Here is a 24,314-nt window from a genome sequence, read left to right on the forward strand (position 1 = left end):
AGGATATTAATATGGTTGAAAGAGTGCAGAGAAGGTTTACAAGGATGTTGCTGGGACTTGAGAAACGGAGTTACAGAGAAATGTTGAATTAGTTAGGACTTTATTCCCTGGAGCGTAGAAGAATGAGGGGAGACTTGATAGAGGTATATAAAATTATGATACGTATAGATAGAGTGAATGCAAGCAGGCTTTTTTCCCTGAGTCTAGGGGAGAAAAAAAAACCAGAGGACATGGTTTAAGAGTGAAGGGGGAAAAGTTTAAAGGGAACATTGGGGGGGCTTCTTCACACAGAGAGTGGTGGGAGTGTGTAATGAGCTGCCAGATGAAGTGGTAAATGCGGGCTCACTTTTAACATTTAAGAAAAACTTGGACAGTTACATGGATGAGAGGTGTATGGAGGGATATGGGCCAGCTGCAGGTTAGTGGGACTAGGCAGAAAAATGGTTTGGCACAGCCAAGAAGGGCCAAAAGGCCTGTATCTGTGTTGTAATTATTTATAGTTCTATGATTAGGGAGCTTAAGGCAATGAGCCCTTTGGAACCAGTGATCACAATATGATTGAGTTCAACTTGAAATTTGATAGGGAGAAAGTAAAGTCTGACATGGCAATATTTCAGTTGAGTAAGGGAGATTACAGTGGTATGAGAGAGGAGCTGGTCAAAATAAATTGGAAAGAGCTGCTGGCAGGGTTGTCAGCAGAGTAGCAATGGCTTGTATTTCTGGTAATAATGAGGAAGGTGCAGGACATGTGCATTCCAAAAATGAAGAACTAATCAAATAGTAACATTGTACAACCGTGGCTGATAAAGGAAGTCAAAGCTATTGTAAAAGCAAAAGAAAGGGCATACAACAAAGCAAAAATTAGTGGGAAGATAGAGAATTAGGAAGTTTTTAAAAACCTTCAGAAAGCATCTAAAAAAATCTTTAGATGGGAAAAGCTGAAATATGAAAACAAGCTAGGAAATAATATCAAAATTGGATAGTAAACGTATTTTCAAGTCTGTTAAAAATACCAGAGAAATAAGAGTGGATGTAGGACCTCTAGAAAATGAGGCAGGAGAGATAACTACAGGCGATGAGATGATGGCTGATGAACTAAATGAGTATTTTGTGGCACTCTGCACTGTGGAAGATGCTAGCAGGATGCCTAATGTTGTGTGTGAAGGAAGAGAAGTGGGTGCAGGACCTGTTACAAGGGAGAAGTTGCTCAAAAAGCTGAAAGACCTAAAGGTACATAAGTCATCCAGACCAGAGGAACTGCACCCTAGAGTTCTGAAAGAGGTAGCGTTAGAGATTGTGGTGGCATTAGAAGTTATCTTTCAGAATTCTTTGGACTCTGGCATAGTGCCAGAGGACTGGAAAATTGCAAATGTTACTCCACTCTTCAAGAAAGGAGGGAGGTAGCAGAAAGGAAATTATAGAAAAGTTAGCCTGACCTCAGTGGTCGGGAAGATGTTAGAGTCAATTGTGAAGAATGAGGTGATGGAGTACTTGGTGACACAGGACCAGATAGTACAAAGTCAGCATTGTTTCCTTCAGGGAAAATCCAGCCTGACAAACCTGTTGGCATTCTTTGAGATTACAAGTAAGATAGATAAAGGAGATGCAGTGGATGTTGTGTACAGGCAGTCCCCGGGTCACGAACGAGATCCATTCCTAAGTCTGTCTTTAAGTTGAATTTGTAGGTAAGTCTGAATAGGTACATACGGTTCTTATTTTGCGTCAGTTAGTCAGATGTTTGTCTTAGTATATAGTATATATTTTTCCTTTCTATGCAGTGCTTTTCTTTTTCTCATCATAAATGGCCTTGTAGCAGCTGAGGCCCTCGGTAACTGTATGATAAACTTTGCTGAACCTCTCTGTATTAGGGTCTTGCTCCTCTAACTTTGCCATCCCTGCTTCAATGAGATGAAAGGCTTCAGCTAACTTTTTTGTCAAAAACTTTTTCGGTTCTGGAGTTTTTAGGTCCCAGACTTCTTTCTCAAATGCTACCATCACTTTATCCTTTAAAATTGTTCGGATTGTTCACCGACTGTAGCCTAAAACTTTTTCATTGACCGATGGCGTTTCACCTCTTTCTGATCGCTTTATTATTTCCACTTTATTTTCAATCGTCATTGTTTTCCTTTTCTTTGATGCATCACCAGCACTTGCTTTGGATTTACACTTTGGAGGCATGGTTACAAGGGTAACTAAGAGAAAAACTTAAGCCAAATACAAAATTACACACACAACACAGTGTTAACGGCAACGTGATCTGATGGCATTCTCCTTCCTCGAGCCGATGAACCACTGAAGCTGTGCAATGTTTTCATGAACATCACAAAGTAGTGCGTGCATTTGTTATTATGAACCATTGTATTTAACTCAAATTTTTAATATAATAGGCTCTATGCCGCCTGTTCATAAGTACGAGTTGTCCATAAGTCGGACGTTTGTAACCCGGGGACTGCCTGTATTTGGACTTTTAGAAGGCCTTTGACAAGGTGCCACACATGAGACTGCTTGCTGAGTTAAGAGCCCAGGTATTACTGGAAAGTTACTAACATGGTTAGGCCGTTGGCTGATTGGCAGGAGGCAGCGAGTGGGAATAAATGGATCCTTTTCTGGTTGGATGCCAGTGACACATGGTGTTCCACAGGATTTGGTGCTGGGACCACTTCTTTTTATACTGTATATGATAGAATAGATGGCTTTGTTGCCAAGTTTGCAGATAATAGGAAGATTGGTGGAGGGGCAGGTAGTGTTGAGGAAATGGGTAGGCTGCAGAACTTAGACAAATTAGGAGAATGGGCAAGAAAGTGGCAAATGAAATACAATGTTGGAAAATACATGGTCATGCACTTTGGTAGTAAATTTAAATGTACAGACTATTTTCTGAATGGGGAGAAGCTCCAGGAATCTGAGATGCAGAGGGACTTGGGAGTCCTTATGCAGAATAGCCTAAAGGTTAACTTGTAGGTTGAGTCGGTGGTGAGGAAGGCAATTGCAGTGTTAGCATTTATTTCAAGAGGTCTAGAATACAAGAACAAGGATGTGATACTGAGGCTTTATAAGGCATTGGTGATGCCTCACCTTGAGTATTGTGAACAGTTTTGGGTCCCTCATATTAGAAAAAATATGCTGGCATTGGAGAAGGCCTAGAGAAGTTTCACAGGGATGATTCCAGGAATGAAAGGGTTATCATATGAGGAACGTTTAATGACTGTGTCTGTAGAAACATAGAAACATAAAAAACCTACAGCACAATACAGGCCCATTGGCCCACAAAGTTGTGCCGAACATGTCCCTACCTTAGAAATCATTAGGCTTACCTATAGTCTTCTATTTTACTAACCACCATGTGCCTATCTAAAAGCCTCTTAAAAGACCCTATCGTATCTGCCTCCACCACTGTTGCCGGCAGCCCATTCCACACACTCACCACTCTCTGAGTAAAAAACTTACCCCTGATATCTCCCCTGTACCTACTCCCCAGCACCTTAAACCTGTGTCCTCTTGTGGCAACCAGTTCAGCCCTGGGAAAAAGCCTCTGACTATCCACACGATCAATGTCTCTCATCATCTTGTACACATCTATCAGGTCACCTCTCATCCTCCTTCACTCCAAGGACAAAGGCCGAGTTCACTCAACCTGTTCTCATAAGGCAAGCTCCCCAATCCAGGCAACATCCTTGTAAATCTCCTCTGCACCCTTTCTATGGCTTCCACATCCTTCCTGTAGTGAGGCGACCAGAACTAAGTACAGTACTCCAAGTGGGGTCTGACCAGTGTCCTATATAGCTGCAACATTACCTCTTGGCTCCTAAGTTCAATTCCATGATTGATGTAGGCCAATATACCATACGCCTTCTGAACCACAGAGTCAACCTGCGCAGCTGCTTTGAGCGTCCAATGGACTCGGACCCCAAGATCCTTCTGATCCTCCACACTGCCAAAGAGTCTTACCATTAACACTACATTCTGCCATCACTGTAGACCAACCAAAATGAACCTCGTCACACTTATCTGAGTTGAACTCCATCTGCCACTTCTCAGCCCAGTTTTGCATCCTATCAATGTCCCGCTGCAACCTCTGACAGCCCTCCACACTATCCAGAACACCTCCAACCTTTGTGTCATCAGCAAACTCACTAACACATCCCTCCACTTCCTCATCCAAGTCATTTATAAAAATCACTAAGAGTAAGGGTCCCAGAACAGATCCCTCAGGTACTTCACTGGTCATTGACCGTGATGCAGAAAATTACCTGTCTACAACCACTCTTTGCCTTCTGTGGGCAAGCTAGTTCTGGTTCCACAAAGCAATTTCCCCTTGGATCCCATGCCTTGTTACTTTCTTAATAAGCCTTGCATGGGGTTACTTATCAAATGCCTTGTTAAAATCCACATACACTACATCTACTGCTCTTCCTTCATCATTGTGTTTAGTCACATCCTCAAAAAATTCAATCAGGCTTGTAAGGCACGACCTGCCCTTGACAAAGCCATGCTGACTATTCCTAATCATATTATACCTCTCCTAAATCAGAAAACCTGGGGCTCAGGAGCTTCTCCATCAACTTACCAAACACCGAGGTAAGACTCACTGGTCTATAATTTCCTGGGCTATCACTACACCCTTTCTTGAATAAAGGAACAACATCCGCAGCCCTCCAATCCTTCAGAACCTCTCCCGTCTCCATTGATGATGCAAAGATCATCACCAGAGGCTCAGCTATCTCCTCCCTCGCCTCCCACAGTAGCCTGGTGTGCATCTCATCCGGTCCTGGCAACTTATCCACTTGATGCTTTCCAAAAGCTCCAGCACATCCCCTTTCTTAATATCTACATTCTCAAGCTTTTCAGCCTGCTGCAATTCATCACTACAATCACCAAGATCTTTTTCCGTAATGAATACTGAAGTAAAGTATTCATTAAGTACCTCTGCTATTTCCTACGGTTCCATACACACTTTCCCACTGTCACACGTGATAGGTCCTATTCTTTTATGTCTTATCCTTTTGCTCTTTACATACTTATAGAATGCTTTGGGGTTTTCCTTAATCCTGCCCGCCAAGGCCTTCTCATGTCCCCTTGTGGCTCTCCTAATTTCATTCTTAAGCTCCTTGATATTAGCCTTATAATCTTCTAGATCTCTAACATTACCTAATTCTCTGAACCTTTTGTAAGTTTTTCTTTTTTTCTTGACCAGATTTATTACAGCCTTTGTGCATCACAGTTCCTGTACCCTACCATAACTTCTCTGTCTTATGGGAACATACCTATATAGAACTCCACACAAATATCCCCTGAACATTTGCCACATTTCTTCTGTACTTTTCCCTGAAGGACATGTTTCCAATTTAAGCTTCCAATTTCCTGCCTGATAGACTCATAATTCCCCTTACTCCAATTAAAGACTTTTCTAACTTGTCTGTTCCTATCTCTCTCCAATGCTGTTGTAAAGGAGATGGAATTATGATCACTGTCTCCAAAATGCTCTCCCACTGAGAGATTTGACACCTGACCAGTTTCATTTCCCAATACCAGATCAAGTACAGCCTCTCGTCTTGTAGGCTTATCTACATATTGTGTCAAGAAACCTGTCTGAACACACCTAACAAACTCCACCCCATCTAAACCCCTTGCTCTAGGGAGATGCCAATTGATATTTGGGAAATTAAAATCTTCCATCATGACAACTCTGTTATTATTTCACCTTTCTAGGATCTATTTCATTATCTGCTCCTGGATATCCCTGTTAATATTGGGCAGCCTATAAAGAACACCCAGTTAACTTATTCTACCCCTACCTGTTCCTAACCTCCACCCACAGAGACTCCGTAGACAATCCCTCCACGGCGTTCACCTTTTCTGCAGCCTTGACACTATCTCTGATCAATAGTGCCATGCCCCCACCTCTTTTGCCTCCCTCCCCGTCTTTTCTGAAATATCTAAAACCTGGCACTTGAAGTAACCAATCCTGTCCTTGAGCTATCCAGGTCTGTGTAATAGCCACCACATTATATCTCCCAAGTACTGATCCACGCTCTAAGCTCATCCGCTTTGATCACAACACTCCTTGTGTTAAAATAGACACATCTGAAACCTTTGGACTGAGCGTGTCCCTTCTCTATCGCCTGTTTATCCTCTCTCTTGCACTGTCTACAAACTTTCTCTATTTGAGAGCCAACCTCTTCTTCCCCAGTCTGTTCAGTTTGGTTCCCACCCCCGAACAATTCTAGTTTAAACTCTCCCCAGTAGCTTTAGCAAACCTTCCCGCCAGGATATTGGTTCCCCTGGGATACAAGTGTAACCTGTCCTTTTTATATAGGCCACACCTGCTGCAAAAGAGGTCCCAATGATCCAGAAATCTGAATTCCTGCCCCCCGCTCCAACCACTCAGCCATGCATTTATCTTCCACCTCATCCTATTCCTATTCTCACTGTCACATGGCACAGGCAGGAATCCCGAGATTTCTACCTTTGAGGTCCTGCTCTCAACTTCCTTCCTAACTCCCTGTAGTCTTTTTTTCAGGCCCTCTTTCCTTTTCCTACCTATGTCATTGGTACCAATGTGTACCAGGGCCTCTGGCTGTTTTCCCTCCCACTGCAGGATATCTTGGACGCAATCTGAAACATCCCGGACCCTGACACCTGGGAGGCAAACTACCATCTGAGTTTCTGTCCTGCGTTCACAGAATTGCCTGCCTGACCCCCTAACACTGCTGTCTTCCTCTCCCTTTCCATACCCTTCTGAGCCACAGGGCCAGACTCTGTGCCAGAGGCACAACCACTGTTGTTTCTCCCGGTAGGCTGTCCCGCCCCCCCCAACAGTACTCAAGCAGGAGTACTTATTGTTAAGGGGGACAGCCACAGGGGTACTCTCTAGTACCTGACTCTTCCCCTTCTCCCTCCTGACTGCGACCCACTTGTCTGTTTCTCACCTGCCTTTAACTCCTTTCTATCACCTCCTTGCTCTCCCTGGCCAGGCGAAGGTCATCGAGCTGCATCTGCAGTTCCCTAACTCCGTCCCTCAGGAGTTGCTGCTCGACACACCTGGTGCAGATATGGCTGTCTGGGAAGCTGGGAGTTTCCAAGACCTCCCACATCTGACACCGAGCACGGAACACAGGCCTCACACACATACTACTTCCTTTCTGCAAATAAGACAGGTTGACCTACTTCGCTTTGTCCCGTTACTGCCTAAGCCCAGTGAGCCAAAGCCCTATCACTCTGCTGCCTCTCACTCTGCTGCTCTCTCCGAGCACTGCCCGCTGAATATGGCGGTCTTCTTTCTAAACCTTTCGCGCTCTACTGGCTGATGTCATGCACCTGCACTGTCTTGCCTCTTTTTTACTCTGAGTAGTAAAACTGCCTTTGCTCCTGAAATCAGCCGTTCACTCGCAGCCTTCTTGTTTCGAAGGATGAGGGCAATCTCATTGAGCCCTTTCGAATGTTGAAAGGCTGAGACAGTATAGATGTGGAAAGGATGTTTCCCATGGTGGGAGAGTCTAGGACAAGAAGGCACAGCCTCAGGATAGAGGGGTGCCCTTACAAAACAGATGCAGAAGCATTTCTTTAGCCAGACTGGTGAATTTGTTGCCACAGGCAGCTGTGGAGGCCAGTTTAATGCAGACAAGTGTCAGGTATTGCACTTTGGAAGGTCAAACCATGGTAGAACATACAAGGTAAATGGTAGGACACTGAGGAGTGCAGTAGAACAGAGGGATCTGGGAGTACAGATACATAATTCCCTAAAAGTGGCGTCAAAAGTAGATAGGGTCGTAAAGAGAGCTTTTGGTACATTGGCCTTTATAAATCAAAGTATTGAGTATAACCGTTGGAATGTTATGGTGAGGTTGTATAAGACAATGGTGAGACCGAATTTGGAGAATTGTGTGCGGTTTTGGTCACCTAATTACAGTAATGATATTAATATGGTTGAAAGAGTGCAGAGAAGGTTTACAAGGATGTTGCTGGTAATTGAGAAACTGAGTTACAGAGCAAGGTTGAATAGGTTAGGACTTTATTCCCTGGAGCATAGGAGAATGAGAGGTGATTTGATAGAGGTGTATAAAATTATAATGGGTATAAATAGAGTGAATGCGAGCAGACTTTTTTCACTGAGGCTAGGGGAGGAAAAAAATGAGAGGTCATGGGTTAAGAGTGAAAGGGGAAAAGTTTAAAGGGAACATTAGCGGGAGCTTCTTCACGCAGAGAGTGGTGGGAGTGTGGAATGAGCTGCCAGATGAAGTGGTGACTGCGGGCTCACTTTTGACTTTTAAGAAAAACTTGGACAGGTATATGGATGAGAGGGGTTTGGAGGGATATGGCCGAAGTGCAGGTCAGTGGGACTATGCAGAAAAATGGTTCAGCAGAACCAAGAAGGGCCAAAAGGCCTTTTTCTATGCTGTAATGTTCTATGGTTCTTTGGTTCTAGTGGCAAAGGTGACTGTCAGGACTTCGCAAATCCTCACTTGGAAGATGCTGTAAAGATGTGAAAGAGGTCTTGTGGAAGTGTGAGACTGATGTGGAACTTATTGGCCTCAACACTGTGTTCAAATGGCATAAATCTAATACTGCACATGAGCAAAGTAACACCATCCCTACTGTAAAGTATGGTGGAGGTAGCATCATTCTATCAGGATGCTGTTCATCAGCAGAGACTGGAAATCTGATTAGAATTAATGGGAAGATGAATGCTGCTAAATACAGAGAGATCCTGAGATAAAAACCTGCCAGCCTCTCCCAGAAAGCTTAAACTGCAGAGGAAATTTGTCTTTCAGCAGGTCAATGACCCAGAGCACACTGCCAGAGTAACCATGCAGTGGCTACAAATGAAGAAAATTGATGTCCTTTTGTGGTCCAGAGTCCTGATCTTAACCTGTTTGAACATCTCTGGCGAGACCTCAAGATTCCTGTCCACTGCTGCTCCCCAACTGACCTGGCACAGCTTGAGTGATTTTGCAAGAATAAATAGACAAATTGTGCTCCATCATGTTGTGCAAATTTGATAGAGACTTATCCAAAAAGACTCTAATAGCTGTAATAAAAACTGAATTACAGTAAGAAGTGTATACAATGCCTATAAAAAGTATTCACCTCCCTTGAAGTTTTCATGTTTTATTGTTTTACAACATTGAATCACAGTGGATTTAATTTGGCTTTTTTGATACTGATCAACAGAAAAAGTCTCTTTTGTGTCAAAGTGAAAACAGATCTCTACAAAGTGCTTTAAATTAATTACAAATATAAAACACGCAATAATTGATTGCATAAGTTATTCGCCCCTTTCAAGTCAGTATTTAGTAGATGCACCTTTGGCAGCAATTATAGCCTTGAGTCTGTGTGGATAGATTTCTGTCACATCTGGACACTGCAATTTTCCCCCATTCTGCTTTAGAAAACTGCTTAGGCTCTCTCAGATTACATGGGGATCATGAGTGAACAGCCCTTTTCAAGTCCAGTCACAAATTCTCTATTGGAATGAGGTCTAGACTCAGACTTGGCCTCTGGAGGATATTAACTTTGTTATTTTTAAGCTATTCCTGTGTAGCTTTGGCTTTATATTTGGCATCATTGTCCTGCTGGAAAAGAAATCTCCAAAGTCACAGTTCTCTTGCAGACCATATCAGGTTTTCCTCCAGGATTTCTGTATTTTGCTGCATTCATTTTACCCTTTACCTTCACATGCCTTCCAGGGCCTGCTGCAGTGAAGCATTCCCACAGCATGATGCAGCCACCACCATGCTTCATGGTAGGGAGGATGTGTTTTTGATGATGTGCAGTGTTTGGCTTAATGCCAAACATAGTGGTTAGTCTGATGGCCAAAAAGCTCAATTTTGGTTTCATCAGATCATAGAACCTTCTTGTAGCTGACTTTGAAGAAACTCTAGCTGAGATTTCATGTGAATATTTTTCAACAGTGACTTCCTCTTTGCCAGCCTCCCATAAAACTGTGACTGGTGATGCACCAGCTAACAGTTGTTGTCTGTAGAGTCTATTCCATTTCAGCGACTGAAGCTTGTAACTCATCCAGGGTTATCATAGGTCTCTTGGTGCCCTCTCTCACTAGTCCCCTTCTTGCATGGTCACTCAGTTTTTGAGGACGGCCTGCGCTATGCAGATTTATAGCTGTGTCATTCTTTCTTAACAGTACTTGGAAATTTTCTTGTACCCATCTCCTGACTTGCACTTGCATGGACTGTATTTTGTCTTCATGGTGCAGTTTTTGCCAGGATACAGCCTGACCAGTGGGTGGACTTTCCAGATACAGGTGTATTTTTACTACAGTCAATTGAAGCACCTTGACTGCAAATGGTGATCTCCATTTAACTAATCATGTGACTTCTAAAATCGATTGGCTGCACCAGTGATGATTTGGTGTGTCTTACTTATGCAGTCAATTATTTTGTGTTTTATATTTGTAATTAATTTATATCACTTTACAGAGATGTTTTCACTTTGACACAACAGAGTCTTTTTCTGTTGATCAGTGTCAAGAAGCCAAATTAAATCCACTTGATTCAATGTTGTAAAACAAATAAAACATGAAAACTTCTGGGAGGGGTTGAATACATTTTATAGGCACTACATATACAGTTGGAAGAAGAAGTTTGTGAACCTTTTGCATTTAAATATTTTTCTGGATTAATTACTCATAAAATGTGCTCTGACCTTCATCTAAGTCACAATAATAGACAAACACAATCTGCCTGAACAAATAACACACAAACAATTGTACTTCATGTCTTTGAGCACATTGTTGTGTTATGATCCAGCAACAATGAATATATAATTGAGACAGGTTTTTTATAACAAATAAAACATTTATTAAACATTGTTTAAAAAAAACCCAAAAATAAACAAACGACTAACTTAATCGGAAGTCAGCTGCTATGCGGCAACTTGAACAGTTCTTAGAGCGATAATGCGAAAACAGTTCTTAGAAGTAGTAATGCGAAAGTCCAAAGTTTACACAATCGCTTGGGAGAGACTTCCCTTGAAAGTAATTTAAGTTCTCCTTCGTAGTGTTACTGCTGATCCCAGTCAAAGTATGCTTTGTTTAAAGGATTTACGATGAAGAAAATGAAACGGCTTAAAGGCACTGACCTTGGTGAAGCTCTGCATCCAACTCTTTCTGCCCCTTTTAGCAGGAGTTATCTCGGCTTGCAGGTTACTAATTCCTTGTACGAAGATTAAATAAGATCGTACCGGTTTCACCGTCAATACCAACTTTCTCAATCCTTCAGGATTTTCCGAACTTCAATGAGTCTTCGCTCGCCACTGTTGAATTGGCTGTATTGTAGCAAAACTGCCGGCAATAACCTTTGAGACTTATGACAGAAAGAAAAACTCCATTTTTAAACAAAACTGTGTCATAACATCGGAATACGCAGCAACATGGAGTCAGTGGCAAATTCAGCCATGAACTGCCCCCGTCACAGGGTGGGGTTCTCCATTTATACCCTGTTGAAAAAAACTATCACATGACCTCTCACTGGTGGGAAAATGACGTCACTCCACTATCAGAAGACCATTACCTCATGTCCAGCATAGCCTCAATTACATCATGGTCACATGACAAGTACAAGATACCCATGGGTACGTAACACCTCCCTCCAAAAAAGAAATTTGATCTGTCAAGAACAAAATTTTAACAATTACTTACAAAAGAAAAAAAAAACAGATGTATAAAATTTACAACATAGACAGTATATAGTATTATTATACATCAGCTGACAAATTACATAGGAGTGTTACAAATGTTAAAATATCACTCCATAAAAAAAATTACATTGTACATTTAACATCGAGATAGACAATCAGCAATTACATTATCTTTGCCTTTAATATGAGTTATTAAAATATTGTACTCTTGTAACATTAAATTCCAATTTAATAATCTTTTTTTGTTTTTCATCTTACTCAGAAACACTAACGGATTATGGTCAGTGTAAACTATAAGTGGTTTTTGAGTTGTACCAACATACACATCAAAATGTCCTAAGGCTAAAACAAGAGATAACAATTCTTTTTCTATTGTCGAATTGTTTCTTTGATGCTTATGAGATTTCTTAGAAAAGTAAGCTACGGGATGATCAAACTTCTCACCCTCATTCCTTTGCAGTAATACTGCTCCTGCAGCCTCATCACTAGCATCTACAGCTAATGAAAAAGGTTTTTCAAAGTCAGGTGCCTTGAGCACAGGTTGTTGACATATCATTGTTTTCAATTTCTCAAATGCTTCTTGACAAGGCACTGTCCACACAAACTTCTCATTCTTCTTCAAGAGGTTAGTTAATGGAAGGGCAATATGAGCAAAATTCTTACAAAATTGTCAATAATATCCTACCATTCCCAGGAATCTTCTGAGAGTTTTTTTTCCCAGTTGGAGTAGGGATCTCTAAAATTGCCCGAACTTTTGCCTGAACAGGAGCTACCTTACCTTGACCCATAGCATAACCTAGGTAAGTTACAGAGGCATGTCCGAATTCACTTTTAGCTATATTAATAGTTAAGTTAGCTTTTGAAAGCCTTTCAAATAATTTCTGCACTACAATGATGTGTGCTTCCCAAGTATCATTTCCCGTCACTAAATCGTCAATATAAGCATCTGTATCTTTCAATCCCTGAATCACAGAGTTAATCATCCGCTGGAAAGTATCTGGGGCATTCTTCATCCCAAATGGAAGAACATTATATTTATATAACCCAGATGGAGTTATAAACGCAGAAATCTCTCTACCTCTATCCGTTAATGGAACACACCAATACTCCTTCAGTAAATCAATCTTCGTAAGGAACTTTGCTTTTCCCACTTTATCTACACAATCATCTAGTCTAGGAATTGGATATGCATCTGTTATTGTTACAGCATTCACCTTCCTGTAGTCCATACAAAACCATACTACTGTCTGATTTAGGCACCATGACACAAGGTGAACTCCAATTCGAGTTAGAAGGTCTAATAATATTATTCTCTAGCATGTTATTTAATTTCTTTCTCAGCAAGTTCACATTTTTCCATGTTCATCCTATATGGGTGTTGTTTAATGGGTTTGGCATCTCCAACATCTACATCATGTGAAGCTACAGTGGTTCTTCTAGGAACTTCTGGAAATAAATCCTTATATTTAAAAATTAATTGTTTCATCTGCTGCTTCTGCTCTGGCTGTAAATGTGCTAATTTCTCATCAATATTTTCCAGAATGGTTGAGTTTGGTAACCTGACAGAAACAATGTTGGGTTTAGAATGAGTTTCAGATGAATCATCTATTATGTTCCTAGGGAGATCAGACTCATTATCATTGACCACAACAGTCACAGTAGCAGACTGTTTCTCATAATATGGCTTTATCATATTTATATGGCAAAGTTGAGTTGGCCTTCTATGATCTGGAGTTTTTATCACGTAATCCACATCATTAATTTTAGACACAATTTCATAAGGACCATGAAAGTTAGCTTGTAAAGGATTTGTTTGCACTGGGAAAAGAACCAGCACCTTATCTCTAGGCTTAAATGTCCTCACCAGAGCATCTTTATCGTACCAGGTTTTCATTTTCTCCTGAGCAAATTTTAAAATATCCCTAACTAAACTACAAGCTCTATGTAATCTGTCCTTAAAATTTAAAACATAGTCCAACAAATTAGTGTGTACTTTTTTATTAATCCATTTTTCTTTTAATAAAGCTAAAGGTCCTCTAACTCTGTGCCCAAATACAAGTTCAAATGGACTGAAACCTAATGATTCTTGTACCGACTGCCTTACTGCAAATAGAAGTAAATGTATACCCTTATCCCAGTCACTTTCATTTTCCACACAATACGTCCTAATCATAGTCTTGAGGGTAGAATTAAACTTCTCCAAGACACCTTGCGATTCTGGATGGTATGCAGACGCAGTGATTTGCTTAGCTCCCAATTTATAAGCTATCTGTTGAAACAATCCAGACATAAAGTTACTGCCTTGATCAGATTGTATTTCCTTAGGCAACCCAAAATAAGTAAAGAATTCTATAAGAGCCTTCGTTACAGTTTTAGCTGTTATATTCCTAAGTGGTACTGCCTCTGGAAACCTAGATGCTGTGCACATGATAGTCAACAAGTGCTGATACCCAGTTTTTGTTTTTGGTAATGGACTTACACAATCTATAATAATTTTAGAAAATGGTTCACCAAATGCTAGAATTGGTTGTAGTGGAGCCATTGGGGTCGCTTGATTTGGTTTACACTCAATTTGACAAGTATGGCACGTTCTGCAAAACATCATCACATCTTTTCTTAAACCAGGTCAGTAAAAATGTTTTAAAATTTTGTCTACAGTTTTCCTTATGCCTTGATGTCCACCCAAGGGCACACTATGGGCTAAAGTGAAAATCTCATTTCGATAAACTTTAGGAACAACTACCTGGTAAACAACATTCCATTCATGACTTGCAGGAATTGTAGGCGGTCTCCACCTCCTTATCAACACTCCTTTTTCAAAGTAATATCCTACTGGCACCTTATCAATTTCACTATCTGGAAGAGCTTGTTCTTTTAATTTTATAATCTCAGGGTCTCTACTCTGCTCTGCTATCATCTTCTTCCTGGACAGAGACAAATCTTCATGGTCAGACTTACTCCAAGAATCTTGTTCAAACAATGAGGGTAAAAAAGTTTCTGACACATCCTCAAAACTCCAATTCTGAATTGAACAGTCATGGGTAACAACCTCATTCTGCACATCAAGCTTTTTAGCCATAGCTCGAGTTACAACACGGGAAGAATCTGTGTTAGAATCCATCTGTGGTTCCTCTGACTCCATTATCAAATGCACTTCAGGAAAAACTTGTCCACCTGCCAAATCATTACCTAACAATAAAGAAATATCCTTCACAGGTAAGCTAGGCTGTAGTCCTACTTTAACAAGTCTTGTAACTAACCCTACTTTAAATTCACTTTATGGAAATGTACAGGCATAAAGGCACTCCCACTACCTTGTATATAATTTATCACACCAGTGTCAGGCTCATCATTAAACTTTAACACACTGTATAACATCAGTGATTGACAAGCTCCAGTATCCCTAAGGATTTTTATTGGCACCAGAGTAGATCCTTCTTCCAAGGATACAAACCCTTCAGTTATAAAATGATCATATCCCTCTTTAACTTGGTCAGACTCTAACAAAACTTCTTTTGTGTTTATCAAACCCTGTGGATTTACAGGTGTTTCAGTATGTTGCACACAAGCATCTGGGACTGCTTCCTTCTATTTCATTTTCAATTGGAAACTGTTAGCTACTACGTGACCAGGTTTCGAACAATAGTTACAAATGGGACCGAACTGTCTTTTCTTCACAGGTTTTCCTTCCTCCTTACCTTTCTCATTAACTTATGATTTAATTTCTGATTTACCTTCATTCACTGTGTTGTTTTTCCTTTTAAAAGTTCTGCCCTGAGGAAATTTATTCTTATGGATTAAAGCATATTCATCAGCTAATTTAGCAGAGTCCTGCAATGTAGCAGTGTCTCTCTCATTTAAGTATGTCCTTACTTCAACAGGAATGCACCTTTTAAATTCCTCCATTAAAATCAGCTCTTACAATTTATTATAGTCCCCATTTACATTTTTAGAGGAAACCCATCTCTGAAAACACACAACTTTATCGTAGGCAAATTCCACAGACGTTTTCTCCACAGATTTCTTCAAATTTCTGAATCTTTCTCTATAAGCTTCTGGGACTAACTCATACGCCTTCAATATGTGAAGTTTCACAGTATCATAATCAAGTGCTTGCTCAGCAGTTAAAGCTGTATAAACTTTGCCTTTAATTACACTCTGTAACAACACTGATCATTTCTCTTTCGGCCACTCTGAGAGCTGAGCTATCGTTTCAAAATATTGAAAATATTTTTCTACTTCTGTTGCACTAAATGGAGGGACCAATTTAATTTCCTGACTAACAACAAACGTTTTTCTAGAACCAGGAGACTGATTCTCGGATCTTAATTCTGCCATCTTAAGTTCAAATTCCCTCTTTTTATTTTCAGCTTCTAATCGACTTAATTCCAAGTGAGCTTCTAATTCCTTCTGTTTTAATGTGGCTTCTAATTTCAACTTTTCTAATGCTACCCGATCCGACTGTAACTGAATCGCTGCTTTACTCACAGGAAACCGATCTAAAATCGATACATCAAACACACCTGAATCTATATAGTATTCTGCGATTTTTCTTTGAACTACAGGCTTTGTTGTATCTTTCGAAATACTTTCAAGTTCCAACCTGCTAGCAATCTCCAATACATCACTTTTTTTTACCTTCGCTAATAATCCTGAATCAGGCGATTCCAGAAATTCCCAATATTCATTGTTGCCAAATACCACTCACTAGCCAATCAAACAAAAGAATCGAGTATTCCCCTTTTCCAAAACACTGATCAAAAATTAAACAAGCATATAAACTCAAAAATGGATTCAGATTGCACAAGCCCCCAAATGTTATGATCCAGCAACAATGAATATATAATTGAGACAGGTTTTTCATAACAAATAAAACATTTATTAAACGCTGTTAAAAAGAACGCAAAAATAAACAAACGACTAACTTAACCGTAAGTCGACTGCTATGCGGCAGCTTGAACAGTTCTTAAAGCGATAATGTGAAAACAGTTCTTAGAAGTAGTAATGCGAAAGTCCAAAGTTTACACAGTCCCTTGGGAGAGACTTCCCTTGAAAGTAATTTAAGTTCTCCTTCGTGGCATTACTGCTGATCCCAGTCGAAGTATGCTTTGTTCAAATGATTTACGATGAAGAAAATGAAACGGCTTAAAGGCACTGACCTTTCCTTGGCGAAACTCTGCATCCAACTCTTTCTGCCCCTTTTAGCAGGAGTTATCTCAGCTTGCAGGTTACTAATTCCTTGTATGAAGGTTAAATAAGGTTGTACCGGTTTCACCGTCAACACCAACTTTCCTGATCCTTCGGGATTTTCCGAACTTCGATGAATCTTCATTCTCCACTGTTGAACTGGCAGTATTGTAGCAAAACTGCTGGCAATAACCTTTGAGACTTAAGACAGAAAGTAAAACTCCACTTTTAAACGAAACTGCGTCATAACATCGGAATACTCAGCAACATGGAGTCAGTGGCAAATTCAGCCACGAACTGCCCCCGTCACAGGGCGGGGTTCTCCTTTTATACCCTGTTGAAAAAACTATCACACGACCTCTCACTGGCGGGAAAATGATGTCACTCCACCATCACAAGACCATTGCCTCATGTCCAGCATAGCCTCAATTACATCATGGTCACGTGACAAGTACAAGATACCCATGGGTATGTAACACTTGAATCCGCAGTCCAGGCTGAAAAAAGTATGGGAACCCTTGTATTTAATAAATGATAGAATCTCTTTTAGCAGCAATAACCTCCAACAAACATTTCCTGTAGCTGCTGCACAACAATGAGAAGGAATTTTAAGTCATTTCTCCATACAAAACTGTTTCAGTTCATCACTATTTCCGGGATAACTTGCATGAACAGTCCTCTTAAGGTCATGGCACAGCACCTTAATTGGGTTAAGATCTGGACTCTGACTTGGTCCAAACCCCCAATTTTTTCCTCTGTAAACTATTCTGTTGTTGATTTATTCATGTGTTTTGGATCATTGTTTTGTTGCATCATCCAAGCTTCAGATGATGGACTGCTACCGAGACATTCTCCTGTAAAATGTCTTGATACAATTTTGAATTCATTATTCTGTCAGTGATTGCAAGCTGTCCAGATCCTAAGGCAGCAAAGCAGCCCCAAACCATGATGCCTCTTCTACCATGCTTCATTGTTGAGTTGAGGTTTTGGTGCTGGTGTGCAGTGCAGTTTTTTTCTCCAAACATAGTAGTGTGCATTTCTACCAAAACAGTCAACTTTTGCCTCAACTGTCCCCAGAACATTGTCCCAGAAGCATTGTAGGTGGTTTTTGGCAAACTTGAAATGCACAGTAATGTTTTTTTTTGGAGAGCAGTGGTTTCCTCCACTATTCTTTTTCAATGATTTTCTCATAGTGGACACATGAACAGAGACTTTAACAAGTTCTAGAGATTTCTGTGGGTCTTTTGCTGTTACCCTTGGGTTCTTTTTCACCTCCTTCAGCATTGTGCGCTGTGTTCTTGGTATGATCTTTGCAGGATGCCCACTCCTAGAGAGACTAGCAAAAGTATTGAGTTTCCTCCATTTGTAGACAATTTCTCTTACTGTGGATTGACGAACACTCATGACTTTAGAAATGTTTTTGTAGCCTTTTCCAGCTTCATGCATCTCTACAATTCTTCTTCTAAGGTCTTCTGAAAGTTGTTTTGATGGAGTAATGGTGCACATAAAGAGATCTTTCTTGAGAAGAGCAGGCTCTGTCTGTAACCTGACTGTTTTTTATAGGGCAGGGCACCTCTGCAACCCACACCTGCAATCTCACCTCATTGATTGGAACACCTGACTCCAAATAGGTTTTGTTGAAGACATTACCCCAGAGGTGACATACTTTTTTGAACCTGGACTGTGATTGTTTAAATGGTATACTCAGTATTGATGAGAAGAAGTACAATTGCTTGTGTGTAATTAGTTTAGGCAGATTGTGTTTGTCTATTATTGTGACTTAGATGAAGACCAGACCACTTTTTGTAAGTGATAAATGCAGGAAAACAGGGTTGCAAAAAAAAGTTTGTAAATTCTTTCTAATGAACTGTTATTCATTTGTGTGTGTATGTAACCCTCAGGCTCGCCCGCTCACATTCGTCTAGGGGAATCAGCTTTCAATCCCACCAAACTGGGTATTCATTTTTGTGTGGATGCTGTGCAATGTACCCCCAATTACAAACCCACAACGCAAAATATCAGACAGTGCACCATATGCAATTAAATGATAGACTTTATGACTCTTAATCTGAATATAGGATTAGTATGAAAATAAACAGAAGAAAAAAAAAGGTCCAAATTAAAGTCACAGTTGGCACTCACTCAGTAGGCATTCCTCCACTATCAATCTCCACCAAATGTCACCGAGCCCTCGGATCCCAGTACATGCCGTCTGGTGGTCTACCAGTGCTCTCCACATGCGTCCTTCCTCTTCCTCTTTCCTCAATGAAAACCCTGCGAAAACCCCAGATCCCAGACACACAAGAAAGAATAACATTTCTCCCATTGGATAGTCACTGAATTCTAAAGTCCCGTTATCTTTAGCCATAACCCAAACATATCTGCTACTGAGAAACCATCACCTCAGCAGTTAACATCACAGAGAAGCCATTACACTCTCCTCCTCACCAAATTTAGTCATGTCCTCATGACGTTGAGATAGTTCGCCAACCCTTTCTGCAAAACATAAAGCCCAATCTAGGTACAAAAAGCAGTGACATAGCTCCCCAAAACAGTAGAGATCACGCCCTGTTCCCCAGGCTACATAGGCCAACCTATCCGATGGTTTTCTAATTCTCTGAGACCAACGTACCTCCTCACCTAACTTGTCAGGCTCAGACGCTGCTTGGGGATAAGACTTTCTCTTACTTATACACACACACGCGTGTGCGCACTATATACTCTATATATAAAATTAAATAAGCAGGCAAAAAATTAGTGAGGTAGTGTCCATTCGAAAATCAGGTGGCAGAGGGGATGAAACTGTTCCTCAGTTGTTGAGTATGTGCCTTCAGGTTCCTGTACTTCCTCCCTGATGGTAGCAATGAGAAGAAGACATGTCCTGTGTCCTGGGTGATGGGAGTACTTGTTGATGGATGCCATCTTTTTGAGCTGTCGATCTTTGGATATGTTCTGGATGCTGAGGATGCTAATGCCCATGATGGGGCTGACTGAGTTTACAATTTTGTGCAGTTTATTTCAATCCTGTGCAATTCACCACCCTCTCCCCTCCCCCCTCACACCAGATGGTGCTGCAGCCAGTTAGATTTCTCTCCACGGTACATCTAGAAATTTACAAGAGTCTTTAGTGACAAACAAAATCTTCTCAAACTCCAAATGAAACAGAACTGCTGTCATGCCTTCCTTGTTATTAACTGCATTACTATGTAAGGCAGTTACATAGTAGATCCTCAGAGATGACAACACTGAGGAGCTCATTCTTTGCACTTCTGATCCTTTGATGAGAGCTACCCTGATGAGGGCTACCCTTTCTAAAGCCCACAATCATTTACTTGGTCTTACTGACATCGAGTGCAGGATTGTTGCTGTGATATCACTGAGCCAGCTGATCTATCACTCCTGTACACCTTCTCTTCACCAACTGGTGGTTGTGCTGTCAGCAAATTTATAGATGGTATTTGATCTATGCCTAGCCACACAGTCATGGGTATAGAGAGAGTGGATCAGTGGGCTAAGCACACATCCTTGAGGTGCGCCAGTTTTGATTGTCAGTGAGGTGGAGGTGTTATTCTGATCTGCACAGACTGGTCTTCCGGTGAGGAAGCTGAGGATCTAGTTGCAGAGGGAGGTACAGAGGGAGGCTTTGGAGCTTTTTGCTCAAACCTGTAGGAATGATTATATTAATCGCTGAGGTGTATTCAATAAACAGCAGCCTATTATGTATTAGTATTTTTTCAGGTGATCCAAGACCGCATGAAGAGCTAGTGAGATAGCACCTGCTGTAGATCTATTGTGGCATTAGGCAAATTGCAGTGGGGTCAGGTTCTCGCTGAGTCAGGAGTTGATTCTAGCCGTGACCAACCTCTCAAAGCATTTCATCACTTCAACAGTGAGTGATACTGGACAATAGTTGTTAAGGCAACTCACCCTGCTCTTCTTGAGCATTGAACACTGAAAATGTCATTGAACACACCCACCAGTTGATTGGCACAGGTTTTCAGAATGTTGAAGATGTGAGCAACATGTCCTGCTTAGTGTAATTAGGGTCTCAACACGGAGATTTTGACCTAGAAGAAGACGCTGAAGTTGATTTGCTAGTCTTCCAGTGGGTTTAAGGAAGGACTATTGATGATATTTCTTCCATGCCTTGAGGTGCCTACTGTAGTTAGACCAGAGGACAGAGACTAGTACTGCCTGGTAAACCATGAGTTTTATACCAGGTCTGAGATGTTAAACTTCAAATACCCCATTTCTCAATCAACCAAAGGTTGTGTTGTTGCCCTTACGGTGGTGGTGAATTTCATCATTGATGTCTTCTTTTGCTGAGACATGATTCCCAAGACATTTTTTATGGTGATGCAAAGAACTGCTGTGGTGCAGCAGAAATGGGTTGCTAGAAGACCCTATGAATATCAAGTGTAAGGGCCATTATCTTCTCTGCTCTGGTAAACAAGTTGGTGATATCTTGTAGTTTTGCTTCCAAACGTGCATAACAATAGATCTAGTGCTTTCCCAGCATATATGACGAATATCCCTGATGAAGATAGAGTTTGTTGGCAAAATGTCTGTTAAAATTAATACCTGTACCCAGCTGGAAGCCGGAGAAGTTTATTCATGCATATAGAATAATTGTCTGGGTCACTAATGTCCTTTGAGGAAGAGAAAATCTGCCAACCCAATTGAGATACGAGTTTAGTCTCCAGACCCAATTGCCTCTTGTTCAGCCAGTTTGTTTAAGGGCCATTAGTAATGGACAGTAAGTGCCATTCTTGTCAAAGGCATCACAAGTATAGAACTGATGCTCTGTTACAAACCACAGTGTAGTTCAATTTCATATGATAACTGCCAAATGTTCCTCTTCTGTGCTTCATTTTCTTGAGAATGAGCTGTAGGTTAAAACTTGGATATGAGTTTACAGCGATTTTACAGTTATCTGGGTGAGGGGAGGTTTGTTGCTGATGAAAAGTTCAGGGTATTAAGATGGATGAATCACATAAAACTGTCAAGTTGTGAACTCTTTAAATAGTTCTATATTTTAAAATGTGTCTATTCCTTTAGATGCAACTTAAAAAGCTGTAAATTGAGATACTAAACTATGAAAAGATTGTACACTAACCCATTAGAAAAAAGGCAAGATATATGACATGAAATTATTTATGGAGCTAGTCTTACAGTTTTAGTAGAAGGTGATGTAGCAATCAAAACTTATCTGTTCAATGAATGAGAGGTTAAAATAAAGTCTGTAATAAGATCAAAACTAAGCAATTGTAATTTAAGTGAAGCTTATTCTGAAATGATGTCATTTGAAGGATATGTCCTTTTTTTCTAGTCGAAATCAACTCTCTACATTGCCATTGTGCATCTGTGCCCTTCCACTTAAAGTCTTGGTTGTCAGCAACAATAAGTTGGTGTCGCTTCCAGAAGATATTGGACAGTTGAAGTGTTTAATGGAGCTGGTATGTATTCCTTTATTGTAAAGTGCATTTAATAAGTTTGGTCCCGCTACCTTTTTCAGGTTTCCAATATCTGTTTTCTTTAATACTTCATGTACATTTTAATGAGGTAAACCAACGTGCAAAGATTGCCCCAGTTAAGCTAAGAGTAAAATATAAAAGTATAACACATTCACACTGAGCAATGATGTGGAACAGGCTGATGCAAATTGTTCCCAATATTTCGATCACTTGCTGCGTCCTGGACAAAATTTGCACTTGGATAAATTGTCATAGTCATAGAAAAGTACAGCACAGAAGCAGACCCTTTGGCCCATCTAGTCTGTGTCAAACCATTCAAACAGTCTGTTCCTATCCACCTGCACCAGGACCACAACCCTCTGTACCCCTACCATCCATGTACCTATCCACATTTCACTTAAATGTTGACATCAAGCTCACATGCACTACTTGTGCTGGCAGATCGTTAAACACACTCATGATCCTGTGAGTTAACAAGTTTCCCCTTATGTTCCCCTAAAACTTTTCAACAATTTTCACAATTAACCATGATCTCTAGTTGTAGTTAACCCAACCTCAATGGAAAAAGTCTGTCTGCGTTTACCCTATATTTTTATATACTTATGTCAAATCTTCCCTCAATCTTCTACATTCTAAGGAACAAAGTCCTAACCTATTCAATTTTTCCTTATAACTCAGGTCCTCCAGACCCAGCAACATCCTTGTAAATTTTCTCTATACTCTTACAATCTTTCTTGTATCTTTCCGGTAGATAGGTGACCAAAACTGCACAAAATATTCCAAATTAGGCCTCACCAATGTCTTATACAATGTCAGCATAACATCCCATCTCCTGTACTCAATACTTTGATTTATAAAAAGCTATTATTACGATCTTATCTACCTGTGATGTCACTTTCAATGAATTATGCTCATGTATTCCCAGATTGTTACAAGAATCACCCCTTGTAATAATTATCAGTGAGGCACAGAGAATCTGAATTTACTGATAAGTAATTTTTATTATTTCAACTAAAAAACACGTGGGTTCACACTCTTGTCTACCTGTGTGCTCCCTACTGGAACCCCTGACACTCCATGAACAGTCAATAAAGAGAAAAGGTATTACCCGGGAAAGGTGTCTACACTGGCCAGGCATTCCTCATGGTCCTGATCTCCATATGTCCATGGGGTCCTCCTTATCTGCAATGGTAGGTCTCTGGCTGCTGGAGAGTTATCGCCCCTGTGTATTTGGAACTCCTGAATCTTATACTGTTCCTCATCAATTGAACTGTTTGATCTCCATCCCATTGGCTCAAGGTCACCTGACGTACCTGGGTCACCTTCTCACTGGTCATTTAAGGGGCTGTGACCAACATTGTTTCATGGTTCTGACCACCCCAGCCTTGTGTATTTGTGCCTTTACACTGACTGGTCCAAACCAGTTAAATGAGGCAACCCAGCCGATCCAGTTCCCTAAACGTGACATCACAGGTAGATAGGGTCGTAAAGAGAGCTTTTGGCACGTTGGCCTTTATAAATCAAAGTATTGAGTATAAGAGTTGGAATGTTATGGTGAGGTTGTATAAGACATGGGTGAGGCCGAATTTGGAGTATTGTTTACAGTTTTGGTCACCTAATTACAGGAAGGATATTAATAAGGCTGAAAGAGTGCAGAGAAGGTTTACAAGGATGTTGCCAGGACTTGAGAAACTGATTTATAGCGAAAGGTTGAATAGGTTAGAACTTTATTCCCTGGAGCTTAGAACAATGAGGGGAGATTTGATAGAGTTGTATAAAATTATAATGGGTATAGATGGAGTGAATGGAAGCAGGGTTTTTCCACTGAGGCTAGGGGAGGAAAAAAACCAGAGGACATGGGTTAAGGGTGAAAAGGGAAAAGTTTAAAGGGAACTTTAGGGGGAGCTTCTTCACACAGAGAGTAGTGGAAGTGTGGAATGATCTACCAGTTGAAGTGGTGAATGCAGACTCACCTTTAACATTTAAGAAAAACTTGGA

The 24,314-nt window shown here is 40.6% G+C and overlaps 1 protein-coding gene across 5 annotated transcripts in view; it reads left to right on the plus strand.

Annotated features, from left to right (window-relative positions):
- The window catches only part of lrch1 (leucine-rich repeats and calponin homology (CH) domain containing 1), a 502,659-nt gene that overhangs the window by 194,640 nt on the left and 283,705 nt on the right, over positions 1 to 24,314 (plus strand). For all 5 annotated transcript variants that reach the window (XM_073046169.1, XM_073046165.1, XM_073046167.1 and 2 more), the window contains exon 3: positions 22,172 to 22,298. In XM_073046169.1, coding sequence (XP_072902270.1) covers positions 22,172 to 22,298 — 127 coding nt within the window. The remainder of the gene's footprint in view (positions 1 to 22,171; positions 22,299 to 24,314) is intronic.

This window comes from Hemitrygon akajei, chromosome 5, assembly GCF_048418815.1.
Source record: "Hemitrygon akajei chromosome 5, sHemAka1.3, whole genome shotgun sequence".
Taxonomy (NCBI): domain Eukaryota; kingdom Metazoa; phylum Chordata; class Chondrichthyes; order Myliobatiformes; family Dasyatidae; genus Hemitrygon; species Hemitrygon akajei.